Genomic DNA, 27,866 nt, shown 5'->3' on the forward strand with positions numbered 1-27,866 from the left:
TTATAGTCCTTGGAAACAGAGGTGTTTCAAAATCATATTAGTAAACTGACGTGGAAACTGTCTGCACTTTGCGCTTAGTTAGATTTGGCCCTAAAATGTTTTCATTTCTACACAAAAAATCTGCATTACATAACTGGAGGAATAACCTATGGAGAACAAGTTATTAAATAAATGTTTTTCCACTTGATTAGATTACACTGGAAATACCAAAAGGGAAATAAGTCACTTTGGTAAAAAGCACAGGCTGAAATAGCAGTGTAAATCTGCATTATACATACAAAATATGGTAGCAAGGAAATTAGGCATCGCTGACCTTTTTTTATGCCCTCTAAAAACAGCTATGCATACATTATCTGTGGCTTGGCATATGTGGATTTCTGGATAAGTGGGTCAGAGAGAGACTGCCCAGCATTTTATTTTTATTCCACCCTTTGTGACACTTCAAAGTGGAATACATTTTAACATGTTTTGTATACCGTCATTCGGTTTCACCATCAGAACTGTTTACAGAATCGTGAAACAAGGATAAATAGATATCAAAGCAAATTGTCATGGGGCTGGACTGTGGTTTTGGACTTTGAGTGTTATGTTGATTACATATAAAGATTGATATTACATATAAAATTATTACATACAGCAAAGTTATTATATATAAACTGTTGTTACATATAGGGTTAATAAGCGGTGGGGAAAGTAATGTGTATAGGTTTGATGAGTTGCACATACAGGTATGTAGCGAAGGTATTTCCCTATACTCAGAGGGCATACAATCCAGGTCACAAGGAATGTCAACAGGATTCGAACCCTGATTTCACTGGTTTGCAGCTTACTGCTCTATTAGACTCCATTTTCTCAAATCCTACATTTTTATTTTTTTTTACATGCACACCAAACTTTAGATGTCCATATTCAGCTGCTGTGCGAGTTAGCCGGTTATATAACCGGCTAACAAGCAGGTGGTGTGGTCATGCTGCTGAATATATCCAGCTTACTTTAGGACAGCCCTACTATATGAAAGGGAGGAAAGGTCAGAGGACAAGAGAGGCGATGACATCCCAGTTGTCTCATATGGGCTCAATGAAGATTTAAAAAGTCACTGCATCACAGTGCCAGGTAACTGAAATTTAAAGGTAGTATTACAAACAATGGATCAGTACATTTGATTTCTTTTACCCGGATATCTTTTGGATGTTCTCCTTCTGCTATCCTAACCATCCAGAGAAACTTGTTGATGTCATCACCAGAGTAACCAATCACGCCTCCAAAGATAATTAATACATAGTCCACGTCGAGGCTGCGCATAATCTCATAGGCTGCAGTCTCATTTGAAGACATTGCTTTCCCCACCTAGATCAGAAACACAAAACAAACAGGTGACAAAAACCTTTTAGTACATACAAAATTCTGAGAAGCAAAAACTCTTACAAGGAAAATCCATGTGGATAATCTATGGAATAAATGAAGTAATGTGCTTCTGAGTATTTGGCATATAATCATGTTAAATGTTATAAATCTACAATTAAAGTTGGTGAAGTCATTGCATAGTGTTAAATTTCCTCAAATGCATAAAACACATTTAAAGAAAGTTTTTTGGTTTTTTTTTTTTATTTGAGATGGTGAATACCAAGGCTTGCTCTATTCCCAGTGTCTCTGCAAGACTCAAAGGCAATTGACACATAGGAGTAGTCACACATTTTGCTAATGTGTCTTTTATTTGAAAGTGCACATCATGGTATACTCTTGGGGACGGATGGACTGGGGAGGGGAGGATAGTCAAGTCTGCCAATTTTTTCGAGCTAGCAATCATAAAATGCCTTCAAGAGTGTGAAGTTTTATAACTAGGATCTATGACCTACAATTTAATGACAGACAACTAAATGAACAGCTTCTAGTCAACAGAAGAGCAAATGCAACTATTAAACCACAGAACAATTTTTTCAAAACAAAAATAAAATAAACTGTTGAAATCTGACTGTTGATCTTTGAAACAGGATGCAGCAGCAGCAGTTCTCAATCTATAAGGTAGGGAACACATATGTATGTGCACCACAGGGTAAAGCTTCAGTGTGAAGAACTAGAAAAAATGAGACAGGTTTCTGAACTATTTAGCTACAGCACCTAGAAATATGACTTTACAATAAAAAATATGCCAAACAGTAATGAGCTAAAAACTTCTAGTTTATAATATTAAAGAGAGCCAAACTCCTGGTTGACACTGCTCCACATATAAGATGTAAATGAGCAGGATATCGTGGGAGTAGGCCAGAAAATTATAAACTAGATAAGGAATTGGTTAAGCCGCAGGCCATGGTGGTAAATGGAATCAACTGAAGGCGGCAATCAGTGGGGGTACTCCAGGGCTTGGTATTGGGCTGGGACTGCTTCTTTTCAATAATCTTCATGTCAATACTGTACAGCAACTTGCAGGAATTGCAGATGAAACAAATATACAAGAGCAAACATGCCAAAAATTATGAGAAGAATCAAAGAGGGCTTGAAGAACCTGCAAAACTGAAGTTCATTTTGTGGGACAAAACTTCGTTAGCTACATATCAATTAGGACAAGCACTGGAAACTGTTTTAAGAAGAAAGATCTACAAGTAATTATTTCAAATGATATCAAAGCAGTCAGTCAACATAAAGTAACTGGGAAAGCTAACAGCATGCTTAGTTGCATAAGTAGCAGTACCATTTCCTAGAAAAAGCAGATATTGCTTCTGCATCAGTGTTCCCTCTAAACTATGTGTATGTGTGCTCAGAGGTTGTGAACCTCGTGCATACAGCAAAACATAATACACAAGAAATTCCAATATTTGCATTATTCTGGCTGATAGTACAGAAATTTAAGCTTGGCTTATAAAAAAAAACTGCACAAAAAATATTTTTGTGCATGCAGTCTTTCAAAAGTTTGAAGAAACATTGATCTGCATTGGTCACTAATAAACCCTGCCTTGAATATTGTGTTCAGTTCTGCAGGCCATTCCTTCATAAGGACATTGAGAGGATGGAAGTGGTTCAGAAAAGGGTTTCTAAAATAAAGCATATAGCATAAACCCTATGAAATGAGACTTAACACGGAGTACTTACTTGGAGGAAGGAAGGGGCTAGGGACACAAATATTCCAAAATTTGGCAAGCTTCCATAGTATATGAAAAGATTAAATGTTCCATAGAAAAATAAGAACAAGAGGGTCAAAGTTTGAAGGTGGGAGGAAGAATCAGAAAAAACGTGATTAAACACTTCTTTGCTGAGAGGTGTAGAGGTCTGGAATTACCTATTAGCATGGGTAATGAAAACCAGGACTACCAATTAAAGCTTTCTTGGGACAAATACAGAGGACAGTGGTGGGAGCAAGGTTAGGAGGTTGCAGTATTGTGAAATACCCACCATTTACTCTTGTGGGAAGAGGCAAGGGGAGAGGTGATAAAAAGATAAGCTACAGATAAAGCATGAAACTGTAGGCTATAGCAAACCCAGGTGGAAACCAGGCAGCTACAAGTCCAGAAATCAAATGAATCAATGCTAGCATGTTGGTGATGATCAGGTATTGTCTATCCAGCAAGGTCAAGAGGACATATTTGGCTAAAAATGTGGTCAACATTCTCATTATTTAGCTGTTTAGATTATTAAAAGTTTGCTGGTAAGTCATGAGGAATGGGAGGGCCTAGGTATCTGATTAAATATGGAAACTAGTATGCTCATCCCGGACAATAGCTCAAGAGAAATATGACAAAAAAGGACACCAATAAGCAATATCCTACAACTAGTCAAGTTTCTATAGCTGAAAGCTGGGATATATATACTAAGTGCAGACCAGAAGAACTGAGCAGAATGGATGGGCCAATTAGTTTATCTGCCATTATCTACAGTACTATGTTATGTTACTATAAATTACTGTCACGTAACTGGTACTAACAATCAATCCTAATATCAGTCTTTGCACTCATTTGGTTTTATTTTAATGAAAGCTTATAAATTAAATTTATTTGCTGTTTTGACTTGCTATGCATGCAGCCCCTCCTCACCAGTGCAATATGGCTATTATTCCATGTGTTGTTATCAACTAATGTAGTCCGGTTAGCCATTCCTGCTATTTGATATCCATAATCCCACCAGGACATCACACGAGCATGTTCATCTGTGTTTTGTCTTAGCCAGTAGTATGCTTCTCTGAAATCATCCAGAATATTACGAGTCCTGAAACACAAAAGGGATTTAATGTAGCATCTTTCATCCAAATAGTATTACAATGTTATTTACAACATTTAGTACTTGAGACATGCAGTTATCAATATGCTGCATGGTGTAGCAGCAAGTTTCTGGCAACTGAACTGTGAGACAGCTTCCAAATGTCAAAGAAAATAAAAGCTTACTACTATACAATTGCAGCTGGGTAAGCTGAGGTACAGAAAGAAAGTGATCTGTCAAAGGTTGCAGTGGTTGAGAGTGGTCCTGAAGGTTCATCCTAAGACTTCTCTCTTCACCTCTCCTCCTCATCCTTTGGCAAATAGAATGCAATACTGAAGTGGTTCTCCAGTGCAAAGAAGCCCAAAAAGTCTGAAAAGCAGCACTTTTCTTAAGCACTGCTTATTCTACTTTCTCCCCTGGCCTACTGGTTGTGAAAATCAGGCTGATAACCAATAGGCAGCAGAAGCTTCCTGCTGGCCTCTGAAAATTACTGGTGCTCTTACAGTAGAGCTTCATCAGTCTGAAATTCCCAACAGCTAATGGTGAGTTGAGGAACATAACTCTTAATACTACCTTTCTACTCAGGGTTAAGTAGGAGTCATTGCTAAGTGTCCTGAAGACTAACAACCACTTTAAAATGAGCATTTTACATTATTTCTATAGCAACCTAAACTAAGGTGCTGTAAACTACCGTATTTTTCGCTCCATAAGACGCACTTTTTTCCCCCCAAAAGTGGGAGGAAAATGTCTGTGCGTCTTATGGAGCGAATATATAAAAAAACCAAACCTAAAAATGTCACAGGGGCTACCACTGCCATTGGTCAGCCCCAGTGACATAGTAAGGGCAAAGGGCCATCGGCCCTATTTTCATTACTGGCAGCTGACGGCCCAAGTACAGGAGATCGCTCCCGGACCACCAGGGACTTTTGGCAGGTCTTGGGGGGGTGGTCAGGAGGTTGTAGTAAATTAATTTGGCAGGTCTTGGGGGGTCAGGAGGGTGGGGGTTGTAGTAAATTAATTTGGTAGGTGGTGGGGGTTGTAGTAAATTAATTTGGCAGGTCTTGGGGGGGGTGTTAATTTAAAGGGTTGGGATGGGGGGGGGTTCCCACAGAAAGAGAAATACGTTTTCTGATCTGGGGAGTGGACTGAAATGACCCTCCCCACACCCAAAAACAAAATGGGGAGAAAAAAAATGTTATGCACTCCCCTAATTTGCTCCATAAGACGCACAGACGCCCGGGGACAGAGCCGGTTTGGCACAACATTTTTTTTTTTTTTTTTTTTTAATTTTCCCCTTCCTAATCCTAGGTGTGTCTTATGGTCAGGTGCGTCCTATGGAGCGAAAAATACGGTAATTAAATGCATGTACATGAAGCCCTGCCCCAAACACCTTATAACCTAATATGGGAACATGAAAGAGTTACCTCAGAATACAGCAAATGCTAGTGACAAGATCAAGACTTGGGCTGAAAATAGGAGACTCATATTCATTACTCTAACTGCTTGGCCAATATATGAGCCACAAAAGGAAGACTGTGAGCACCGCTTTGAGTGAAGATTGGTACTGGGACTCTAAATACACGTTTAAGATTTCAGCATGATGACGAAGTCTATGTCAAGACAATTTCCATCATGAAAACACATGGCTGCTTTTTTTCAGCACAATTTACAATTTTAAAAGTTAGTAGCTAGTATTAGGCCACTTAAAAGTACTAGTAATAACAGTACTTTTAAGGGAAATCTTTTTATAATTAAACCATAAATTAGAAGTTTAACAAAGCTATTTGAATAGTTTTATAGTTTTCAGTTCAAAACAGGTTTTGTTCAAGAGGCCAGATGGTGCCATGGCTCACCAGAAGAGTAGCAGATGCCCTCAGCTTTGAATTGATACAGTAGAAGCAACTTCCAGTAATCTGCCAGTCACTCTAAAGACCCCGGGGAAATTCACAAGATGCCACTGAGCTAAGGATAGACTTTTCAAGGAGACATACTATGGCCATATAGTTAAAACTTAAACCTTACAATGCTGGGGACAGACTTGATCAAAAACGAAAAAGCCCAAGTATTGTACATCTGAATACAAACAAATGTACTGAAAGCAAAGGAGTAACTAAAATGAGAAGGGTAAGGAGAATGGGGTTCTACTAGTTTATAGCAGTACTTAGCACATTTACTGATAAAAAGATACTGGTCTATCAGTACATCTTAAACCTTATAAAGCAGTATTAATATAAGATTCAGAGAGCATTCTTACCCATCATGATTATATGAAGCCAGCACAACACTAGGACTAGAATATGCATTGCTGGTCACCCAGGTGCAGTGGACAGCAAACATCATCAACAACATCAGCATCAACATAGTGACAATGCTTTTGATATTGGGACCCAGTCCTTCTTCTGTTTTTTCTTGTTCAGACACATGCTTCCTCACCTTTCCAGCCTGAGTAAACAAACACGTTATAGCAATGCATGCTTTCTGGGTAAGTAACTTACACTTATTTAGAATAAACAATGTTAGAGTAACCCCATTTTCTCTTCAGTTTCCCCCCACTCAAAAAAAATGTATATACATATATGTATGCACACACAAATAAAGAAATCCTCTCTATATATAGCTACATTTGTGTGTTGGTCACTTTGTCAATTACAATCTAAAAAAAATATCTGCACTGACTTTTAGGAATATTTGATTGATTTTGTTTTCTTGGTGTCCAATCTGTATGCCACCAAAAATTGCCCCTTTAACAAACTCATTTTGTCACATTCAACACCCACTTGTCTCTTACTGGTGCATTTGAAACTATCCAATACAATGAAATCTTCCCCTTACAAGACCCTGCTTCTATCTCAAAAGGATCCTTGCTGGCCCTTTCTGCTTATAGCTTGGATTCCAAAAGGTTAGGAATTCAAATTCCTGCAGGGTAGGGTCTGTAAGGAAATGTCCTCCTATATGGTTATCTCCTGTGATAGAGTTTTCTTAGTCTGTCATCTCTTAATCTTAACCAAATGCAAGCCACATAGATGTTTATCCTTAAAAGGTAACATCATCAAGGGTGTCAGAGAAAGTCAATGGCCAATGATTTAGTGAGAAACCGCTCCTAATAAATATCCCAGAAACCATCACCCGGCTACCATTGCCATAGAGTTATAGGCTGTGTTCAGCAGTAATCTAGTCATCAGTGTAAGAGCTTATGGGAAGCTCAAACACAGCCTGTTTTCCTACCATCAGGTCCTTTACAACCATTAAGCATCTTTTGTGATAGCTCTGGACATACAAAGGACACTGCAACATTTTAATTTTTATATTACACTTTTTGGCATGTCTAAGCAGATTTAATTCAGAAATGATAGATATTTCCCTATCCCCAGAGGGCTTACAATCTAAATTTGTACCCGAGGCAATGGAGGGTAAAGTGATTTGCCCAAGGTCACAGAATAGCAGTGGGATTTGAACCCCGATTCATAGCCCACTGCTATAACCACCAAGACCAGGCTTCCTTTCGAGTTGTTTTTTTTGCATGTCTATGATATCCTTTAGGGATCTTGCACCCTCTACAGTATAGGTGGGCAAACTATGGTACCTGGACACCATCTGACAGGAGGTTTCAATGTGGCTTGCAAGAGTGAGTCAGATCCTGGTTCATGGCTGCAAGAGCATGTTATTTCCAGCTGAAGTGGCACTGTAGATCTAACAGTGGGGTAAAACACTCATATACTGCACCCTTATTGTCCTCCTTCATTTGGACCATACTCCAAATTTCCTCAGGCCAAAAGGTTTACCCACCTTTGCTCTACAGGAATAGTTTTCTTTGATAGCTTGATATGGTGCTAGCAATCTTAGGGTTGAGCTCTAATGGTTCATCTTTTTCTTTGGTAACCTGATCATCTTGACAAGGAATCTTTGAATAGATCTCTTGCTGTCCAGGTGAGTCTTGGAGCTGGAAGGCCTTCCCAGAATGGGATTTGCATTCCTGTCTTCTTCGGGTTGTAGAGCCCTCCATGTGTTTAATAATGTTACAGAAATGAAATATAGTAATAGGCTCTTTCAGTACCAAAGCCCTCCATCTGGTTAACAGCCATTTGTTTCTGAAATAATCTAGGGATGCTAGCTGCCTCCTCCTCCAAATCAAATGACACAAGATATCAGAGATGGCAAGGAAAGGAGCCTTTGTAGCTAGTGATTGTTTTCAAAAGATAAAGTAAGTTTGCCTTAATATGCTTATTGAGTTGGTCCATAAAAGAGGGGGTCCAAGACTTTCACAATATCATTCAGACTGACAAGAGTTTCAGTTGTTCCTACTCACATCCCAGGGTGGGGGTGGGGTGTCTCTCCTTGCTCTCTCAATCTGCCAGGCATATTGATTTAACACTAGTGGGAAATATCAGTTCTCCATAATCTGGGTAAGAACAGCCCTTACCCCCTTGATTTCTTCTCTTAAAATCTTAACACAGGTATCTGCTGCAGGACAGGAAGGGAGGGGGGGGGGGGGAGAGGCATCACTAAACTCATCCTAAGAACACAAGTATTGGTCTGCTGAGCCAGTAGGAGGCACTGTACCCTTCAAGGTTCAGACCGGTGAAGAGAACTGAACTTGCAATGCAATGCTAGTACTAAAGCAACGTGAAACAGTAATGCAATTCAAAATATCACGGTTTTTCTTAGAAGAAATGATGCCTCATTTGCAAACTGCAGGTTCAGTTACTTTAGAAAAGTAACATGTATCATGTGTTTTTGTCATATCAACTGTATGGAAAATGTCAGAGGCATAAAAAATGACCATCATTTACTATCAAAAAGTCTTATTTTAACTATCAATAGTAGCAAAAATTGAGGTAATTAATCTGATGCTTAAAATTAAGATCTTTTAAGCTTTATTTAATCCTGAGGAGCTATTACAATCTTTGGAAGTTCTCCACCTCAGTGACTCTTACCATTTGGAATCTACGTAAATTAAGCTGCACTAATACAGGTACCACACTAATCTGTACAAATACTGCTCCTAGGGGAATTCTGTGCCAAAAAAATTGAAATTCTGCACACTTTATATTGGTCAAAAAAGCAATATACATGACAATCTAAGTAATTGATTTAAAATGTAAAACAGAAAAAAGTTAAAGATGCAGAGTTTTAAATATTTTAAGCAGAATTTCCCTAGAAGTACATTGTAAGAATGTCCCTTCTTCCCTCTTTCCCTGCTCCCCTGGCCAGTCTTCTTTCACTTTACCTTCAACTCCTTCACCCTCCACACTCTCTCCCCTTCTCCGCTAGGCTCAACCCCTTCTATCTCCACTCCCAGGGTTTGGCTCCTCTCTCAGTACTGCCCTTCACAGGCTTCCCTCAGTCCCTCCTCTCTTGTGCACATATGCACCCCCCCTCCATACAAGCTCCCTCTCCCATGCATACACTTCACACAGGCTCCTTCTTTCACACACCCCCTTAACACACTCCTTTTCATGCACACTAGCTCCCAATCTCTCACATACACACACATTCCTTCACAATCTCCTCTCAAAGACACACACAAACACAGCCTCTCACACAAACACTACATGTGGCAATGCCAGGGCCTCCTCTTGACGAAGCATGCCGGGGTCTCCTTTGCCAGGTGCAGGATGGGGTCTGCTCCAAATTCTGCGCAGAAACTAGAATTTCTGCGCAGGGGGGAATTCTGCGCAAATTCTCTGCTCCGCAGTAGCGCAGAATACTCCCATGACTAAAATACAAATCTAGCAAGAACCAAGGAGTGGATTCAGGTGAAGGATTAAAAAAAGATAGGATATATAGCTATAATTAGCAGCAGGATGGAAAGATATTAAAAAATGTGGGAATCAGCCAAAATTCTGTAGGAGCCAAGGCAAGCATTTTTGCCATATTTTTTAAATTGCTATTTATGCATTTTTCATGTTTTGTCTATATTTCAAGATTTAAGGCGCAGCATGGGGAATATACGGGCCATGAGTATCCCCCCTTCTGTGTAACCAGCAACCAAGGCCTTGCCTTCCGAGAGGAATTACAGGGCGTACCAAACTGGTTAAAAGATAGGAAAGAGTAGGATCAAACGGTCAATTTTCTCAGTGAAAAAGGGTAAACAGTGGAGTGCCTCAGGGATCTGTTCTTGGACCTGTGCTTTTCAATATATTTATAAATGATCTGGAAAGGAATAAGAGCGAGGTAATCAAATTTGCAGATGATACAAAATTATTCAGAGTAGTTAAATCACAAGCGGATTGTGATACATTACAGGAGGACCTTGCAAGACTGGAAGATTGGGCATCCAAATAGATGAAATTTAATGGACAAGTGCAAGGTGATTCATATAGGGAAAAATAATTCATGCTGCAGTTACACGATTTTAGATTCCAACTTAGGAACTACTACCCAGGAAAAATATCTAGGCATCATTGTAGATAATACATTAAATCATTGGCTCAGTGTGCTGTGGCAGTCAAAAAAGCAAAGTAGCAGGTCGATACTGTAACGTGCGGTTGAAGATTTCCCATCTGTAACGTGCTGGGAGCGCACAATTTGGATGCGTAAGGCGATCCAACGATCCAGTCTCCAGTTTCACGCGTCCTTAGCGCTTCTTAAAACAGACGCATAACCCTTTCCGCACGCAGCATGTATATGATATGTAAATGAACGAATTAGCTGTATAATGAAGGAATTAGCTATTCTCCTCCGATACTGTGACGCGCGCTCAGATTATCTCCTTTGTAACCCGCTATTTTGCCGCGTCCTTAACCTGTTAGTTTACCGCCTACCCTCTACTTGGTGTTAGTGTGGTTTTAGTGTGGTGTTCGAAAATTAAAACGGGAATAAAGTGTTAAAAATGGGGGCAATTTCGGCGCTCAAGGCCCCGTCCGGTCTCCGGTGCAGCCCCAGTCCTGTCCCCTCCTCCCGAAGCAAAAAAAAAAAAAAAACCGAAAAAGTAGCAAGGCTCGGGCCTGCTACGGTAGTCCCTTCTCCCCCCCCGATTTCAGCGCTCAAGGCGTGACGTCACGTGACTGCCTTGAGCGCCAAAATCGCACGGGCATTCATTCACTGCCGGCGGGGGCCGTGCATTCATCCAGGCAGAGGGAGCCGGAGGCTGCTTTCGCCGCCGGCTCCCTCTGCCTGGATGAATGCACGCCCACCCGGCTGCCTTGAGCGCCGAAATCGAGAGGAGAGGAGAAGGGACTATCATAGCAGGCCCGAGTCTTGCTACTTTTTCGGTTTTTTTTGCTTCGGGAGGAGGAGACAGGACTGGGGCTGCACCGGAGACCGGACGGGGCCAGGGCAGGTGAGCAGGGGCTGGGGAAAAGTTTGCCGAGCATCGGGGAACATAACTGTCCACTTCCTGGTACCTGTCATTTCAAATGTCATTTGAAATGACATTTGAAATGACAGATACCAGCGCGGCCGTGAAGAGTTAGACCTGCGAACCCAGGTTACTGTATAGGCGCTCTATACAGTAAAATGGGTTGCGTGGGCCTAACGCTTGCCTAAGGCTTTGCAGCCGCGGCATGCATTTGCATGCAATTTGAAGAGAGTATCGAGCGGTAGGGTGAAGAGAACTGTGCGTGCGGGGAACGAGGGTGCGCCTGACACTGCTGCACTGTTTCTACCGCGGCCTTAGAGTATCGATCTGAATGTTAGGAATTAGGAAGGGAATGGTGAATAAAGCAATGTGTCAATGTCTCTGTATCGCTCCATGGTGAGAGCATTGAGTAATGTGTGCAATTCTGATCTCATCTAAAACACACAAACTTGCAATGGAGAAGATACAGAGAAGGGCGACCAAATGATAAAGGGGATGGAACTGCTCACATATGAGAAAGACTAAAGAGATTAGGGCTGTTCAGCTTGGAGAAGAGACAGATGAGGGGGGATATGAGAGGTCTAGAACGGGTAAATGTGAATCGTTATTTACTCGTTCGGATAATAGAAGGACTTTGCAGCACTGCATGAAGTTAGAGCAAGTAGCACATTTAAAACTAATTGGAGAAAATGCTTTCACTCAATGCACAATTAAGCTCTGGAATTTGTTGCCAGAGGATGTGGTTAGTGCAGTTAGTTTAGCTGTGTTTTAAAAAGGTTTGGATAAGTTCTTGGAGGAGAAGTCCATTAACGGCTATTAATCAAGCTGCCTTAGAGAGCAGCCACTGCTATTACTGGCATCAGTAGCATAGGATCTACTTAGTGTTTTGGTACTTGCCAAGTACTTGTAGCCTGGATTGGCCACTGTTGGAAACAGGATGCTGGGCTTGATGGACCCTTGGTCTGACCCAGTATGGCAATTTCTTATGTTATAGTCACCTGCCGCATGCAAGCAATGTGACTGCCCCTTTGAAGGACGGTTGGCATCTGGTCTGCTGCCGCTCCAGTGCCAGTGGGCCCTGGCAGCAGACAGCCCCCCCCCCCATCCCACACACACATCAAATAAGTTTGCCACATGCTATGTACTGCCTCCAACTGGTGGTCCCTTTCCCAGCTCAAGTTCCCCGCCAAAGGGCCCAGATAGCCTGGGTCCCTCCCCAACCCTTCTGCGGCCAATGACTGGGAACCTGCCAGGACTCTGTAAATGGTTTGTTTCAACATATTCTAGAAGAGTCATTTTTGTTCCATTCTGTTGAAACTTGTTTTTATGTTTAACATTTCAGGGGTTTTTTTTTTTGCTTATTTCTCTTCTAAACCTTTCTTAGCAAACAGGGAGCTACCTTGGACCAGCAATAATGGTGGCAGTAGCTTTTACAGCCCAGGCACACCACTGCATTGGTTCTTCCCAGGCACACTACAGAGGTAGCTGCTCTCTTCAAATCAGAGCAGTGGTGGTTCTTCCTGGGTCCAGGTCTGCTACAGTGCAGGCTGCTTTCATCCAGCCTGAACCTGCTTCAACAAGGCGGCTCTCTTCTGACTCAGGCCAGCTGCAGATCCCTAATTCTAGATAACATGGCACGACAGAATTTTCTACCTCTGATGTAGTGCAAACCTTTTTTTCATAGCCTTACATTTGCTTGAAATAAATATATTTTAACAAAACTAAGAAGTTAAGAATACAGTCAAAAGGAAAAGTCAAGACAGCAATAAGCTGCAAGATTGGACAATCCAGTTACTGTTACTTTTTCTATATATAACATGGCTTTCTCTATTCTGTGACATTACTGAAATTATCAATGAACAAGACAATGTACGAGGTTGAGCAAAGCTCTCTGGACACAAGATGAGTTTCTATAATTTACTGTTAGGTTTTTCCTTTAGTGGCAATAGAGGATGATCAATTCTGGTCCTTAAGTACTACAAATAGGTCTGTGTTTCAGGATCATCAACATTTAAACTAGTCATAAATGAGAATCAATCTATGCAAATAAATCTCATGAATATTCATTAATATCCTGCAATGCTATCACTTGTGCACCCAAAGTTTTCCATCTGTGTTATCTAATGTCATTAACACCTTCTACCCTTGCTTATCCTACTGCTGTTCCTCTCTGTGCCTTTTATCTTTCAATAAAGTTAAACCTTTTTTAGTTCATCTCCTTTCTTTTCTTGATCTTTCAAATATTTTATAGTTTTATATTCTTTTAGTGCATTTCTTTGGGGTGTGAAGGAGGGAAGGTCTGGGTGGGCATCACTTCAATTTTCTATTACCAATCTTTCTTATAAAGTCTTTTACTACAAAGTACGTCTTCTTTATACAATGTCAATTTCTGACAAAGTGCAATCAATCCTTTTCATTCAGATCCATCAATTTTTTTTTTTAATTTTAAAGCATTTCTGTAATAGGAATTATGTTTTAAAAATAAGATGTTTGAGTTTATTTTTTAATCTATTACTTGTGGGTCACTTCTGCTCTGCATCCAAACTAAAACCATTTTTATCATTTCAGTTGCTATCTGATAGTAATAAGCTGCAACACTAAATAGCTGCTTTTATGAGCAAGGAGATCATACTCCAAATTTAATCATTCCCTAAGAGAACTGTAACAGAGGGTAAAAAAAGTTATTCTAATTAGAAAATTAAACAAGAGGAGGATTGAGAAATCATGGATCAGAAAATGTAACCCAAATCTCATTTTTAAAAACTAACTTAAAGTAATGACATTTTTAAATTAAAATACTGAAAGGCCTTAATAAAAATTAAAATAAAGTAGGTGGATGATCCAATTGACTCCTCATCCCTGAAAAAAAAAATAAAACGTTTACATTTACATTGCACTTTCAAAGTTTTTTGGGTTTTTTTTTCATCTCAATTGATAAAGGCAATTTAATCAAATGCATGTGTGTTCACAGGACACTTCTCTCGAGATCTTGTGTCATGTCCAGCAAAATAAAATCAAAAAGCCTACAATGGCAGGTCAGATAAAGCAGAGTTGCTTACCTGTAACAGGTGTTCTCCCAGGACAGCAGAATGTAGTCCTCACATGTAGGGTGATGTCACTGGACGGAGCCCTATCATGGAAAAAACTTTTCTGTCAAAGTTTCTAGAACTTTTGACTGGCAGACTGAGCATGCCATTCATTATCTCTCGAGCCACAGGGGTCTCCCTTCAGTCTCGTTTGTAGCAAAAGTGCAAGCGAAAAAATAAAATAAAACGTTTTGGACCCAACTCTGCAGGGTGGCAGGTGGGTTTTGCAAGGACTACATCCTGCTGCCCTGGGAGAACACCTGTTAAAGGTAAGCAACTCTGCTTTCTCCCAGGACAAGCAGGATGGTAGTCCTCACATGTGGGTGATTAGCAAGTTACATATAGGCTGACATTTAATTTGGACCAACAACTGGTGTACTGTTGGAAAATTTGAGGCAGCCTGAAATCACAGCAGTGTGGATGTGGAAGGAGTTGAGAATTATACTGGAAATACATTCTTCAAGACGGATTGGCCAAAGGCAGAGTCTTGATGTCCTTTGTCTAAGCAGTAATGTGCTGCAAATGTGTGAAGAGAGCTCCATGTTGCAGCTTTACAAATGTCAGTAATAGGTACTGAACAGTAGTGTGCTACTGACGTCGCCATTGCTCTTAATGAGTGCCCCTGGAGAGGAAGGCCTCCTTTGTCGTAGCAGAATTGGATACAGTTTGCTAGCCAGTTGGAGAGAGTTTGTTTGCCCACTGCAACTCCCAATTTGTTTTTGTCAAAAGAAACAAAGAGTTAGGTGGATTTTCTATGGACAGCAGTGCAGTCAAGGTAAAATGCAAGAGCACATTTATAGTCCAAGGTGCGTAAAACCATGTCGCCCTGGTGAGTGTGAGGCCTTGGAAAAAACGTGGGGAAGACTATAGACTGATTCAAGTGGAAGTCTGTAACCACCTTGGGAAGGAATTTAGGGTGAGTACAGAAAACCACTATCATGTAGGTACCTTGTATAGGGTGAGTATGTGACAAGTGCTTGTAACTCACTAACCCTTCAAGCAGATGTAATGGCTACGAGGAAGAGGACTTTCCAAGTAAGAAGTTTAGCATCGCAGGAGTGCAAAGGCTGAAACGGAGAAAGTATGAGCCTGGTAAGAACTACATTTAGGTCCCACTTAGTGACTGGTGGGTGTAGAGGGGGCTTGAGTTGTAAGAAGCCCCTCATGAACCTGACAAGGGGTTGCGCTGTTATTGGGGCATTCCTTACTTCTCTGTGGTACGCTGAGATTGTACTCAGGTTTACCCTCACTGAGGAAGCCTGGAGACCAGATTCTGAAAGGTGCCAGATAGTCTAAAAAGAGTGGGGCAGGAAAAAGGATCTAAACCTTTGTGTGCACCATAAGGTAAACCTTTTCCACTTAGAAAGATAGGATTGTGTGGAAGGCTTACGTGAAGCTACAAGAACTTGAGACATCAGCTGAAAGGTTGAGCAGTTGCAAGATCAAGCTTTCAACATCCAGGCAGTGAGGGATTGGGACTGAAGTTTCGGATGGCGTAACATGCCTTGGTTCTGAGTTATGAGAGTGGGCGCTGAGTCCAGGTGAATGGGTTCTCTGATCAAAAGGTCGAGTAGTATAGGAAACCACACTTGTTGAGGCCAGTACGGGGCTATGAGTATCAATGACCCTTTGTCCTGTTGTAGCTTGACTAGAGTTTTGGCTATCAGTGGTATCGGGGGGGATACGCGTATAGGAGGCCCGTGCTCCAGGGGCGAGCTGAGGTGTCCATGGCCAACTTGTTTGGTTGTCTGTGCAGGGAGCAGAATCTGTCCACTTTGTGATTCAGTTCGGATGCAAAGAGGTCTATTGTTGGTTGACCCCAACGGTGGATCCAGAGACCACTCGTGGGGATGGAACTGTCTGCTAAGGCGATCTGCTAGCATGTTCTGTATGCCTGCCAGATAAGTGGCCCGGAGATGGATGAGTGTGCAAGGGACCAGATCCAGATCTGTGCGGCTTCTTGGCATAGGAGATAAGAGCCTGTGCCGCCCTGCTTGTTCAATACCACATTGCAACTGTGTTGTCTGTTTGTATGAGAACAGTCTTGTGTGAAAGGCAGTCCTTGAACACATGTATCGCATAACGAATAGCTCAAAGCTCTGGGAATTTGATCTGGAATGTTGCTTCGAGTTGAGTCCAAATACCTTGAGTTTGGAGGTCGTTCACATGTGCTGCCCAACCTAAGGTGGATGCGTCTGTGTCAAAGTCATCTGTGGAACTGGTTGCTGAAAAGTTAGACCTGTTAGCAAATTGACTGTTCGTCCACCAGAGAAGCAATAGCCATAACTGGTCGGTCACTTGAATCTGGGATGAGAGTGCTTGAGTGGCTTGAATCCACTGATTTTTTTTTTTTTTTTTTTTTTTTTTTTAAAGTCCACTGAGTTATTCTCATAGAAACATAGAAATGACGGCAGAAGAAGACCAAACGGCCCATCCAGTCTGCCCAGCAAGCTTCACACATTTTTTCTCTCATACTTATCTGTTGCTCTTAGCTCTTGGTTCTATTTCCCTTCCACCCCCACCACTGAAATATCTAGCTTGATTAGTTAGGGGTAGTAGGGGTAGTAACCGCCGCAATAAGCAAGCTTCACCCATGCTTATTTCAAGCATGCCAGGCTGGGCATGCTTATCTCATGCCCAGCCTGGCCATAGGAGTTACATGGACCGTGGAAGCCATGTAAAAAAAAAGACTGCCTTCTTTTTGCGCAGAGATACAGCTAGTCTGGAGAGAGTGTGCGTGCGGTCATTGGGCAGGAAGGCTTTTGCGACTGGGTGTCCAAATCTGCTCTGATGAAAGTCAGGAGGTAAGATGGAGTTAGGTGGGATTTTTGGTAGTTGATGAGAAATCCTAACGAGTTTAGTAGATGGATAGTAAGCTTGAGTGCGTCAAGAGCTCCTTGCTTGGATTGGCTCTTGATGAGCCAGTCTTCCAAATAAGGAAAGACATGTATGCTGTTCTTGAGCAGATGGGCCGCAGCCACTGCTAGGCACTTTGTAAATACCCGAGGTGCCGAGGCAAGTCCGAAAGGCAGGACCCGGTACTGAAAGTGTTGATGTCCCACTAGGAAATGTAGGTACTTGCGGTGAGGAGAGAATATGGGAATGTGAGCGTAAGCATCTTGAAGATCCAGAGAACAGAGCCAATCTCCAGTTTGTAGAAGGGGAAGTATGGTGCTCAAGGACTCCATCCTGAATTTTTCTTTTCATAGAAATTTGTTGAGATTACGGAGGTCTAAGATGGGGTGGAAGCCGCCTGTTTTCTTTGGAATGAGGAAATAGCGAGAGTAGAACCCTCTGCCCTGCCGTGCCCGGGGAACAGGTTCCACAGCCCTAGCGTCCAGAAGGGTGGGCATTTCTGATGTCTTGTGTGATCTGTGTGCATCCACATAGGATTTGGCGGTGAATCCTTGGGTACTGTGAGAAAGTTTAGACAGTATCCCTGGTTTATAATGGAAATAACCCATTGGTCTGTGGTAATGTTGAGCTAATTGGTTATGAAGTGATGAATTCAACCTCCTACTGGAAAATCTGGTTCGAGATTTGTGGAGGGGCTGCTGTTCTCTGGAAAGTTTTCAAAATCCAGATGCCGGACCAGTTTGTGGAAGAGGCTGAGGTCTGGAAGTCTTAGGCTGTCAAGAATGTCCTCAGACTGCCTAGCTGTTCTCACACAAGATGTAGGCGAGTAATATCTGCGTGGGTGATAAAAGGGTTTTTTAGGGTCCCTTCTTCTCGCAGAACGGGCCTCAGTAGTCACTGTTGATAGTTGACGCAGTGTTTCATTGTGGTCTTTCAACTGAGTCACCATCTTGTATTTTGTCACCAAATAAGTTTTGACCGTGCAAGGTAAATCTGCAAGTCTGTCCTGAATTTCAGGTCAGAAGCTTTTAGCCAGGCCCATCTCCTGGCACTAATTCCTGTCGCTGACATACAAGAAGCTGTTTCAAAGGAGTCGTAAGCAGCATGAACTTCATGTTTACCAGCCTCAAGGCCTTTATGTGATATGGCATTAAGAGCGTCTTGTTGAGGAAGAGAGTTGGCTTCTTCCTGAACCTGTTTCCAGAGATTCCTCTGGTACTGTGTCATGTAAAGTTGGTATGCAGCTATTTGTGACACCAACATAGATCCTTGAAACATTTTGCGGCTTAATATGTCAAGGAATTTATCATCTTTACCAGGAGGATTGGAAGACTGTGGTCTCCGTCTTCTGGATTTCTTTTGTGCTGATTCAACTACCACTGACTGATGGGGTAGTTGTGGTTTTTGGAATCCATGGATGTGCTGGAAAAGATAAGCTGCATCTGTCCTTTTATTCACTGGTGGCACAGCACAAGGATGTTCCCAGAGATGGTGCTGTAGATCAACTAGTACCTCGTGTACTGGAATTGCTAAGACTTCCTTTGGAGCATCAAATTTGAGAACTTCCAAAGTTTTGTGCTTTGTATTTTCCTCAGTAATGAGAACAAATTGTCTGACATCTCCCTAACAAAATTGGCAAAGGAAAGGTCTTCAGGGGGAGATTTTCTCCTTTCCTCCGGAGGAGATGGTTCAGACAAAATATCCTCTGTGGAAGTGTGTGTCTACATCTTCCCATTTATCAGAAAAGGTCTCTGGTCGAGATCCTGAAAGTGCGAAGAAGGTTGGTGCTGTAGGATGTATTGGCAATGATGGATCTTTCGATGGCCTCAATGGATGGCACAGATAGCGGTTTCGGAGGCATCGATGGAAAACGTGGGGCTCTGGGTCCCGAGAGTCCTGATGGACCAGGCATCGGTGAAAAGGGACTAGAATCCGTGCCCTCGTCTGAAAACCCAGGAATTGGAATCTGGGATTTCAGAAGTTGCGCAGGCTTCTTTGGCATTGGTGGTCCTAGTTGCTTTGTAGGGCACAGATGAGTGTATTGAGCCTGGTTAGCAACGGTGTCAGTATTGACTGTTCCGGTGTCTGTGCCGGTATCGGTGGCTGAAGGTCTTGGAGAGCATCGAGCACTGCCTGGCGGATAAAACTGTCCAGTTCCTCCCTGAAAGCTGGTGTAGTTATTGTAGCTACAGGGAGTGGCAGGCTAGGCGTTATTGGCACCTCCACAGGGCCCTGTGGGGGCTCAGTTCCCAGCACCGATATTGGTGGGGATCTCCTTGGCAGTTCGGGTGGAGAGGGTATTAACTCCTAGACCCGAGTCCTCTTTGCAAGCAGCTCGATAGCCATCGAGGCAGATACGGTGTCTGTGCCGGCACCAGGAGTAGCCTCGCGTCGGTGATGGTGCTTTCCTTGGTGCTCGGACCGGTCTTTCCCCAGCGCCAAGGTAGATGCTGTCAATGACTTACACGGAGTCGGTGCCGGAAGTCACCGCTGCCTTGGTGCTCCCGGCGAGGTTTTATGATCAACTTTTTCGATGCTCCTGCTGGTGACGATTGGGTGGATGTCGATGGAGTCAGTTTAATTTTTAACAGGGTCTCCATCTTGTCGAGGTGAGCCCGCCTACCCTTAGGAGTCATCTGGGTACAACTTGGGCAAGTAGACATGTCATGTGATGAGCACACAAACATCATGTGGGTTGGTAATCGACATGGTTCAGGGGCATTCCGGACATTTTTGGAAACCTGTTGCCATAATGGCAGAGGTTGAGGCCCAAAAACAGTCTACGGCCTGCGAACACCGGAAAAATGGTGGGAGCGGCACCGACCGGGAATAGTGATTTTACTCACTGAACGATGGAAAATATATCCCGATGGGAGACCCCTATGAGGGAATGTTTTCTGAGGTAAATTTAGAGATTTTTCTGTGAGGAAATGTGTGAGAATTCTCACAGAGCTTCTAACCGCAAGGCAAACTGCAGCGTGGAAAAAAAAAAGAGACTGAAGGGAGGCACCTGTGGCTCGAGGGATAATTGCATGCTGGGCATGCTCAGTGTGCCAGTCAAAAGTTCTAGAAACTGACAAAAGCTTTCTGTGATAGGGCTCCATCCAGTGACGTCACCCTACATGTGAGGACTACGATCCTGCTTGTCCTGGGAGAATGCTGAATTCATCCTAAATTAACCTTATCTGAAAGCTGAGAGCTTATTTTTGAAGATGGTTAAGAAGTTTTGATGCAAATCCTTTCATGTGCACAAATTCACACTTTTGAGGCAAACTTGAAGATATAAGAGCTGAGTTCATCCCAAAACAATAAAAGCAGAAACCTACTTTAAGATGAACATGCTTTATTTGCTCACCTTATCATATAAGTTGCCAGGGTTCCTTTTGTCATCTTCATCACTACTATCTTCCAAGGGTGGATTCTCCCTCTTCATATCATCACCCAAATAGTGCTCAAAAACATTGGAAAAAGCAATTGCAGAGAGCATACAGACAACAGGTGTCAGGGTCAGCATCAGACGAACCATCACACCGGCAAAGTAAACAGCACTAATGGCATAAAGAGCAACTGCATATGGGGAAAAAAAACCCAGACATACCAAGGCAGGAATTACATACTGAAATAGAACAAGTTTCTATCCTACAAAGGAAAGGGATAGATCACCTGAATTGTCATGAAATGACAATTTTGTTATTGGAGACTTAGAAAGTAACAGAATATTCTTAGAAACTACTATAACATTTTGTCTTTGTTCAAGTATCTGTTCATAGAATATCAAATATAACTGGAACAATGACGACCTAATTATATTGAATATAATTAAAAAGAAAAGTTACTTTATCTAAGAGTGTGTTCAGCACAGCTGCACACAGTCACTAGTGGAGTTTTAAGATCAAATTTCTTGACCTAAATGGGCTGTTTCATATTTTATCAAAATGTTTACATGTAATCCAAAATGACTCAAGCTCAATGGCACTAAACCTATTCAATACTATAAGTGAAAATAAAAATCACAATTCTTGAACCAAATAATTTGAAATTACTTCTTACCAAATACTCTTTCATCATTGATGTTTTTTATGCAGAACCACAGCCCTGCTGGGAAAGTACACACCAAAATATGCAGATCAAAAAAGAAGGAAACCCAAGTGGTAGGCTGATGCTCAGATACAGAGGCGATGATGGGGATGTGAATTTTTGCATACCTTGTTAAAAATAAAATAAAATTAGGTACATCATTTGGAATGTTGTCAGAAACACAACTGTATCAATGTATGGCAAACTAGACTGAATATTTTAGTGCATTGTAACATGTTTAGTTTTCTATGGTAACATGGGCAATGGAGGATAGATTTTTGGCTACAATAAACCAAGATGACAGGTTTTGTTGACCATACATTTTGATTAAGAAGGGTACTGTTCTAAGCTTGGTTTACCTGTTCTATAGAAAGTTAAATAGAGCTTCTTCTCGGTCAATGTTGCAAGATATCAAAAAAGAGCAGAGACAGCTAGGATGTATGGTAAATCAATAATTGAGTGCTAGAACTGCAATTTGGTGGAAACAAAGGCATGTCATTCACTACATTTTTTGATTGAACTTTTAACAAAAAACTGTTGAAGTGATGGTAACAGAAAACCAATGTAATATATCAATGAAATATAAAAATAGCATCAATATTAATAAAAATATCAAACATGAAAATTATAAAGCTCAAAAACTAAAAAAGCTCTAAAAACATGACATGACCATGTTTTGGTAAATTCCCATGTCTATGCTAAAAAGAAAACCTGGCAAGTTTATGCATAATTTTTCTATTCATTAAATATCACTCGAGTCCCCCCAATTGTCTGTTGTAGCAACTTATCTTATTCTTTTGTGACATAACCATTGTTTTTAGATTCTCTGCACCCTACATTTACCAATTTACATAGACATCGTTTTTAATATTACATCTGGTCTCTAATTTAAATTTATTTTTTTTTAAATAGCAAATAGATGGGTACTTTGCATCCACAGACTTTAGCTTAAATTGTCAAAGCGAATTTATGTAATAAGCCTGGAGCAGGTGTAATTTTCTGCATGTTCATACTTTTGAAAATCAAAATATGTGCATAATTCCTTCTAACCCCCCTGGAATGCCTCTTGCAAGTGTGGATAAAACTATGTGCAAAATCAGTAATTACGAGTACTTGTATCCACACAACCCCATGGTTGATTTTCAAAAGGCGATTTAGGAGCATAAAGTAGTGTTTTATATATATACAGTGGTTTGAAAATTAGGCCCTTGTATATAGAAACACACAAATGAACATTCTCCTCACATAGCATATATAAAAATGTGCTCATTTAATCAGATAGCTTTTACTTTACACAAGGATTAACAGAGGGTATTTTCTATTAATTTTAATTACAGCAGAGTTGCTTACCTGTAACTGGTGTTCTCAAAGGACACCAAGATGTCCTTTTTTAGAACTTTGATTGTGCCTTACTGAGCATGACCAGAATGCTATATCATGGGGCCCTTTATAGAAACATAGAAACATAGAAATGACGGCAGAAGAAGACCAACCGGTCCATCCAGTCTGCCCAGCAAGCTTCACACATTTGTTCTCATACTTAACTGTTTCTCTTGGCTCTTAGTAACCTTATGTTCTAATTCCCTTTTCACCCCCACCATTAATGTAGAGAGCAGTGCTGGAGCTGCTTCCAAGTGAAATATTAAGTTTGATTAGTTGGGTAAGCGGCAGCATAGCTCTCTGCCATGAAGCAGAGGGCAATGCTGGAAATGTGTGAAGTATCAGTTTTTCTTTTCCCCTGTCATTGAAGCAAGGAGTCATGCCGGACATGCACCGAAAGTGAAGAATGCCTTGAAAGTCACATTAACTATCATCAAATATTGAAAAGCCTAATAATTGGTAATACCTATAAGCCCATGAACCCATCCCTGTTTTTTTTTCTTTTTTTCTTTTCTTTTTTTAATTGGGAGATGGATGCCCTTCATCCTTCTACTCTGTGAAGGTGGACACCTACCACCGGCCACTGGCATCCCGCTCCGTTAATGCCTCTGTGGCTACTGCCGCTCCATGCAGTGTTTTACTACCTGCTCTTTATATGCGTCCTCTAGAACTGATGGATCCCATCCCTGGGTTTTTTTATTATTGATTTAATTGGGAGATGACAGCCCTCCATCCTTCCGCTCCGTGAAGGTGGACACCTACCACTGGCCACTGGCATCCCGCTCCGTGAATGCCTCTGTGGCTACTGCCGCTCTGTGCAGTATTTTACTACCTGCTCTTTATATGGACACCTACCACTGGCCACTGGCATCCCGCTCCGTGAATGCCTCTGTGGCTACTGCCGCTCCGTGCAGTATTTTACTACCTGCTCTTTATATGTGTCCTCTAGACCTGATGGATCCCATCCCTGTTTTGTTTTTTGTTTTTGTTTTTTATTTAATTGGGAGATGACAGCCCTACATCCTTCCGCTCCATGAAGGTGGACACCTACCACTGGCCACTGGCATCCCGCTCCGTGAATGCCTCTGTGGCTACTGCCGCTCCGTGCAGTATTTTACTACCTGCTCTTTATATGCGTCCTCTGGACCTGATGGATCCACAATATTTATCCCATGCCCCTTTGAAGTGCTTCACAGTTTTGGACTTCACCACTTCCTCCGGAAGGGCATTCCAGGCATCCACCACTCTCTCCGTGAAGAAATTCTTCCTGACATTGGTTCTTAGTCTTCCTCCTTGGAGCCTCAGCTCGTGACCTCTGGTTCTGCTGATTTTTTTCTGTTGGAAAAGGTTTGTCATTGTCTTTGGATCGTTAAAGTTTTTCAAGTATCTGAAAGTTTGAATCATATCACCCCTGCTCCTCCTTTCCTCCAGGGTGTACATATTTAGATTCTTCAATCTCTCCTCGTATGTCAACCGATGAAGACCCTCCACCTTCCTGGTCGCCCTTCTCTGTACCGCCTCCAACTTGTCCTTGTCTCTTTGTAGATACGGTCTCCAGAACTGAACACAGTACTCCAGGTGAGGCCTCACCAAGGACCTGTACAAGGGGATTATCACTTCCCTTTTCTTACTCGATATTCCTCTCTCTATGCATCCCAGCATTCTTCTGGCTTTTGCAATCGCCTTGTCGCATTGTTTCGCCGACTTCATATCATTAGACACTATCACCCCAAGGTCTCTCTCCTGCTCCGTGCACATCAGCCTTTCCCCCCCCATCGAATACAGTTCATTTGGATTTCCACTCCCCAAATGCATGACTTTGCACTTCTTGGCATTGAATTTCAGCTGCCATATCTTCGACCACTCTTCCAGCTTCCTTAAATCCCGTCTCATTCTCTCCACTCCTTCCGGCGTGTCCACTCTGTTGCAGATCTTAGTGTCGTCCGCAAAAAGACAAACCTTACCTTCTATCCCGTCCGCAATGTCGCTCACAAAGATATTGAACAGGACCGGTCCCAACACCGATCCTTGCGGTACACCACTTAAAACCGCTCTCTCTTCAGAGAAAGTTCCATTTACCATCACGCATTGTCTTCTGTCCGTCAACCAGTTTGCAATCCAGGTCACCACTTCGGCACTCACTCCCAAGCTTTTTGTTTTATTCACCAGTCTCCTGTGCGGAACCGTATCAAAAGCTTTGCTGAAATCCAAGTAGATGACATCTAGCGCTCTTCCTTGATCCAATTCCTTGGTTACCCAGTCGAAAAAGTCAATCAGATTTGTCTGACAAATCTGATTGTTTTTAGTTTTGTTCCTTAGAATTATACGGAGAAGTTAACTCCAAGAGCAGGCAGGCGAATTTCTTGAGTACTGACATCCTGCAGTCCTCGAAGGACACCTGTTACAAGTGTGCAACTCTGCTTTTTCAGAGGACAGGCAGGATGGCAGTCCTCACACATGGGGAGTCCCTAGCTACATATGATTCCTATTAAAAAGGGAACAAAAAAGTGCACCCCAAAAAATTTCTGCAGGACAGGCTAGCCAAACCTGTCTCGTCCACCATCCCTATCCAACCAGTAATGAGAACTCATGTCGCAACCTGGCAGATATCCTCCATGGAGACTGATGATAGGTGAACCACCGATGAGGCCATGGCACCTTCCCCATTTTGTACTGTGACAGGCCCTGCTGTGTCATATTGACTTCTTCACTGACTTGTGTTTGGCGCTTTTTATGTTTCCTGCTATGAGTGAACGTGCTCAGTGTATTCACTGACGCCGTGGTGCTGCACTTCCTTAGAGAAATTAAGTGCTTCTTCCTGGTTCTTCAGTGTGCGCATAGTTTCAGTTTCTTTAGTGGTTTTTTTGTTTGCTTTTTTATTACCTTGCAGATACTATTGGATTATTTTTCTGTTGTCACATTCCTTTCTATTGATTTAGACTACACTTTGCCAGTTTCCTTATATTACTTTATTCCATTTATTTTAGTCTATCCCCTCATTTTATTTTACTTTATTTCAATTTTTTTAAATTATAAGTTGTAGGCGGTTACATTTATTTCATTTCAGCTGCTATTATGTCAGCACCGCAAACCGCTCTGGCTGTTGTCTAGCCTTACTCCACTTTTGAGATATTTCGTTGGTGCGTCCATTGTTATTTGCATGCATCTTAACTTTGCAACTTGTTCTAATGCCAATGTGGGTGTTCTGTATGTACACATTTACTTAGTTGCTTTTATCTTCATCTATAACTGTGTAATCAGTTCATATATATTTTACTAAGCTAAGCTTTACATGTTTATCTTTGGTGCTATGCTGGTTACTGTCCCCCTTTTTCTAAAGTATATTTACTTTTGTTTTAATTTTAGAGTTCTTCTCAGGTCCCTCCCAACGCAGCCCCTCCGGCAAAACAAGACTGTGTTGAGAGGCTGTACCAACGTGAATTACCTTTAAAATAAAAGCCAGTACCTTTGAAACTCTTACCTGTGATTGTGGAACATTTAAAGGCTGAACAGTTTAAATATTTATTCACACTTTCTTGCCTTGCTTCTAAGAGGAAACATCTTTTGATAGCCAAAACTCAACAGCAGGAGTGGCCAACACTGATTCTTGAGAGCTACAAACAGGCTAGGTTTTCAGGATATCCACAATGAATATGCATGAGCTAGATTTTCATACAAAGGAGGCAGTGCAAGCAAATCTATTTTATGCATATTCATTGTGGATATCCTGAAAACATGACCTGTTGGTGGCTCTCGAGGACCAAAATTGGCCACCCTTACCTTAGAGAATTATAAATCAGAAAAAGAAGGTTACCTAAAGCAGTGGTGTTCTCAACCTTTTTTCGGCTGGGACCCACCTGACAGATGTTTCTCAAGTGCGTGACACACTGAACATATGACCATCACGGGGCTAAATGTAAATATACATTCTGCATCCTCAGGAACCCCCCTCGACCCCCAAAAATGGGTGCAGAGCAGAACTAGGGCATTACCCGTACAGCTCACCATACAAAAAAGATATTCTGGATTTGATGACATCTCAGTAAAAGCAAAACAAACACTTTACTGGCAGGCACAATATCCCTCCTTATGAAAAGACAGTAATTTACCACTACAAATATTTAACCAGGCCCTAAACACTAATACACCTATTAGGAAAACAAAGCAAGCCAAGCTGCTATAGATACCCACTTGTAAAACTATACTAATAAATGTTACAAAACAGCTGAACAGAATAACATCCAACAATTAAAAACTCAAAAATTATTAAAAATTGTCCAAATATCAATAAAATATTTCAAAACAGAGACATCACATAATACCCAATAATTAAAATGGCAGTCAATCAAGAAAAATAAACTTTAAAAGCTGCCTTTACTTACCCTTTCCAGCAACTCTCCTACTCCTTTCCCTTGCAGACCAATAGCACTCACCAGAAGCAGCAGTGACTGCTGAAGCTCTGTCCTCACAGTCCTCTTCCTTAGGGCCCACAACCAGTCTCTGTCTCACACAGACCAGCAACTTCCCTAACTAGTATCTCTTCTTCACACACACACCCAGTCTGTCCCTCCCACACACATACACGTCACCTCCCTGACCAGTCTCTCTCTCACACACATGCTCTGTCACTTAGATACAAGCTCACACATACTCTGACACTTACAAATCACACACAGCCACTCATGCACCCATTGTACCACACACACAAGCTCACTCATGCATCCAGTCACACATTCTACCACACACACACAAAGCTGCTACTCACGCACCCATTCTACCACACACACACACAAAGCTGCCACTCACGCACCCAGGCACCCATTCTACCACACACACACAAAGCTGCCACTCACGCACCCAGGCACCCATTCTACCATACACGCACAAAGCTGCCACTCACGCACCCAGGCACCCATTCTACCACACACACACAAGCTCATATGGAGCCTCTTCTCATTATTTGGCCCAATAAGCCTGGC

At 41.9% G+C, this 27,866-nt stretch overlaps 1 protein-coding gene across 1 annotated transcript in view; it reads right to left on the minus strand.

Annotated features, from left to right (window-relative positions):
• Window positions 1–27,866, minus strand: part of STT3B (STT3 oligosaccharyltransferase complex catalytic subunit B) — a 217,760-nt gene that overhangs the window by 6,962 nt on the left and 182,932 nt on the right. The window contains exons 9-13 of the mRNA XM_029589417.1: window positions 21,481–21,635; window positions 20,786–20,997; window positions 6,443–6,630; window positions 4,026–4,197; window positions 1,174–1,347 (exon numbers count right to left, since the gene is read on the minus strand). Of these exons, the coding sequence (XP_029445277.1) occupies window positions 1,174–1,347; window positions 4,026–4,197; window positions 6,443–6,630; window positions 20,786–20,997; window positions 21,481–21,635 (901 nt within the window). The remainder of the gene's footprint in view (window positions 1–1,173; window positions 1,348–4,025; window positions 4,198–6,442; window positions 6,631–20,785; window positions 20,998–21,480; window positions 21,636–27,866) is intronic.

This window comes from Rhinatrema bivittatum, chromosome 2, assembly GCF_901001135.1.
Source record: "Rhinatrema bivittatum chromosome 2, aRhiBiv1.1, whole genome shotgun sequence".
NCBI lineage: Eukaryota > Metazoa > Chordata > Amphibia > Gymnophiona > Rhinatrematidae > Rhinatrema > Rhinatrema bivittatum.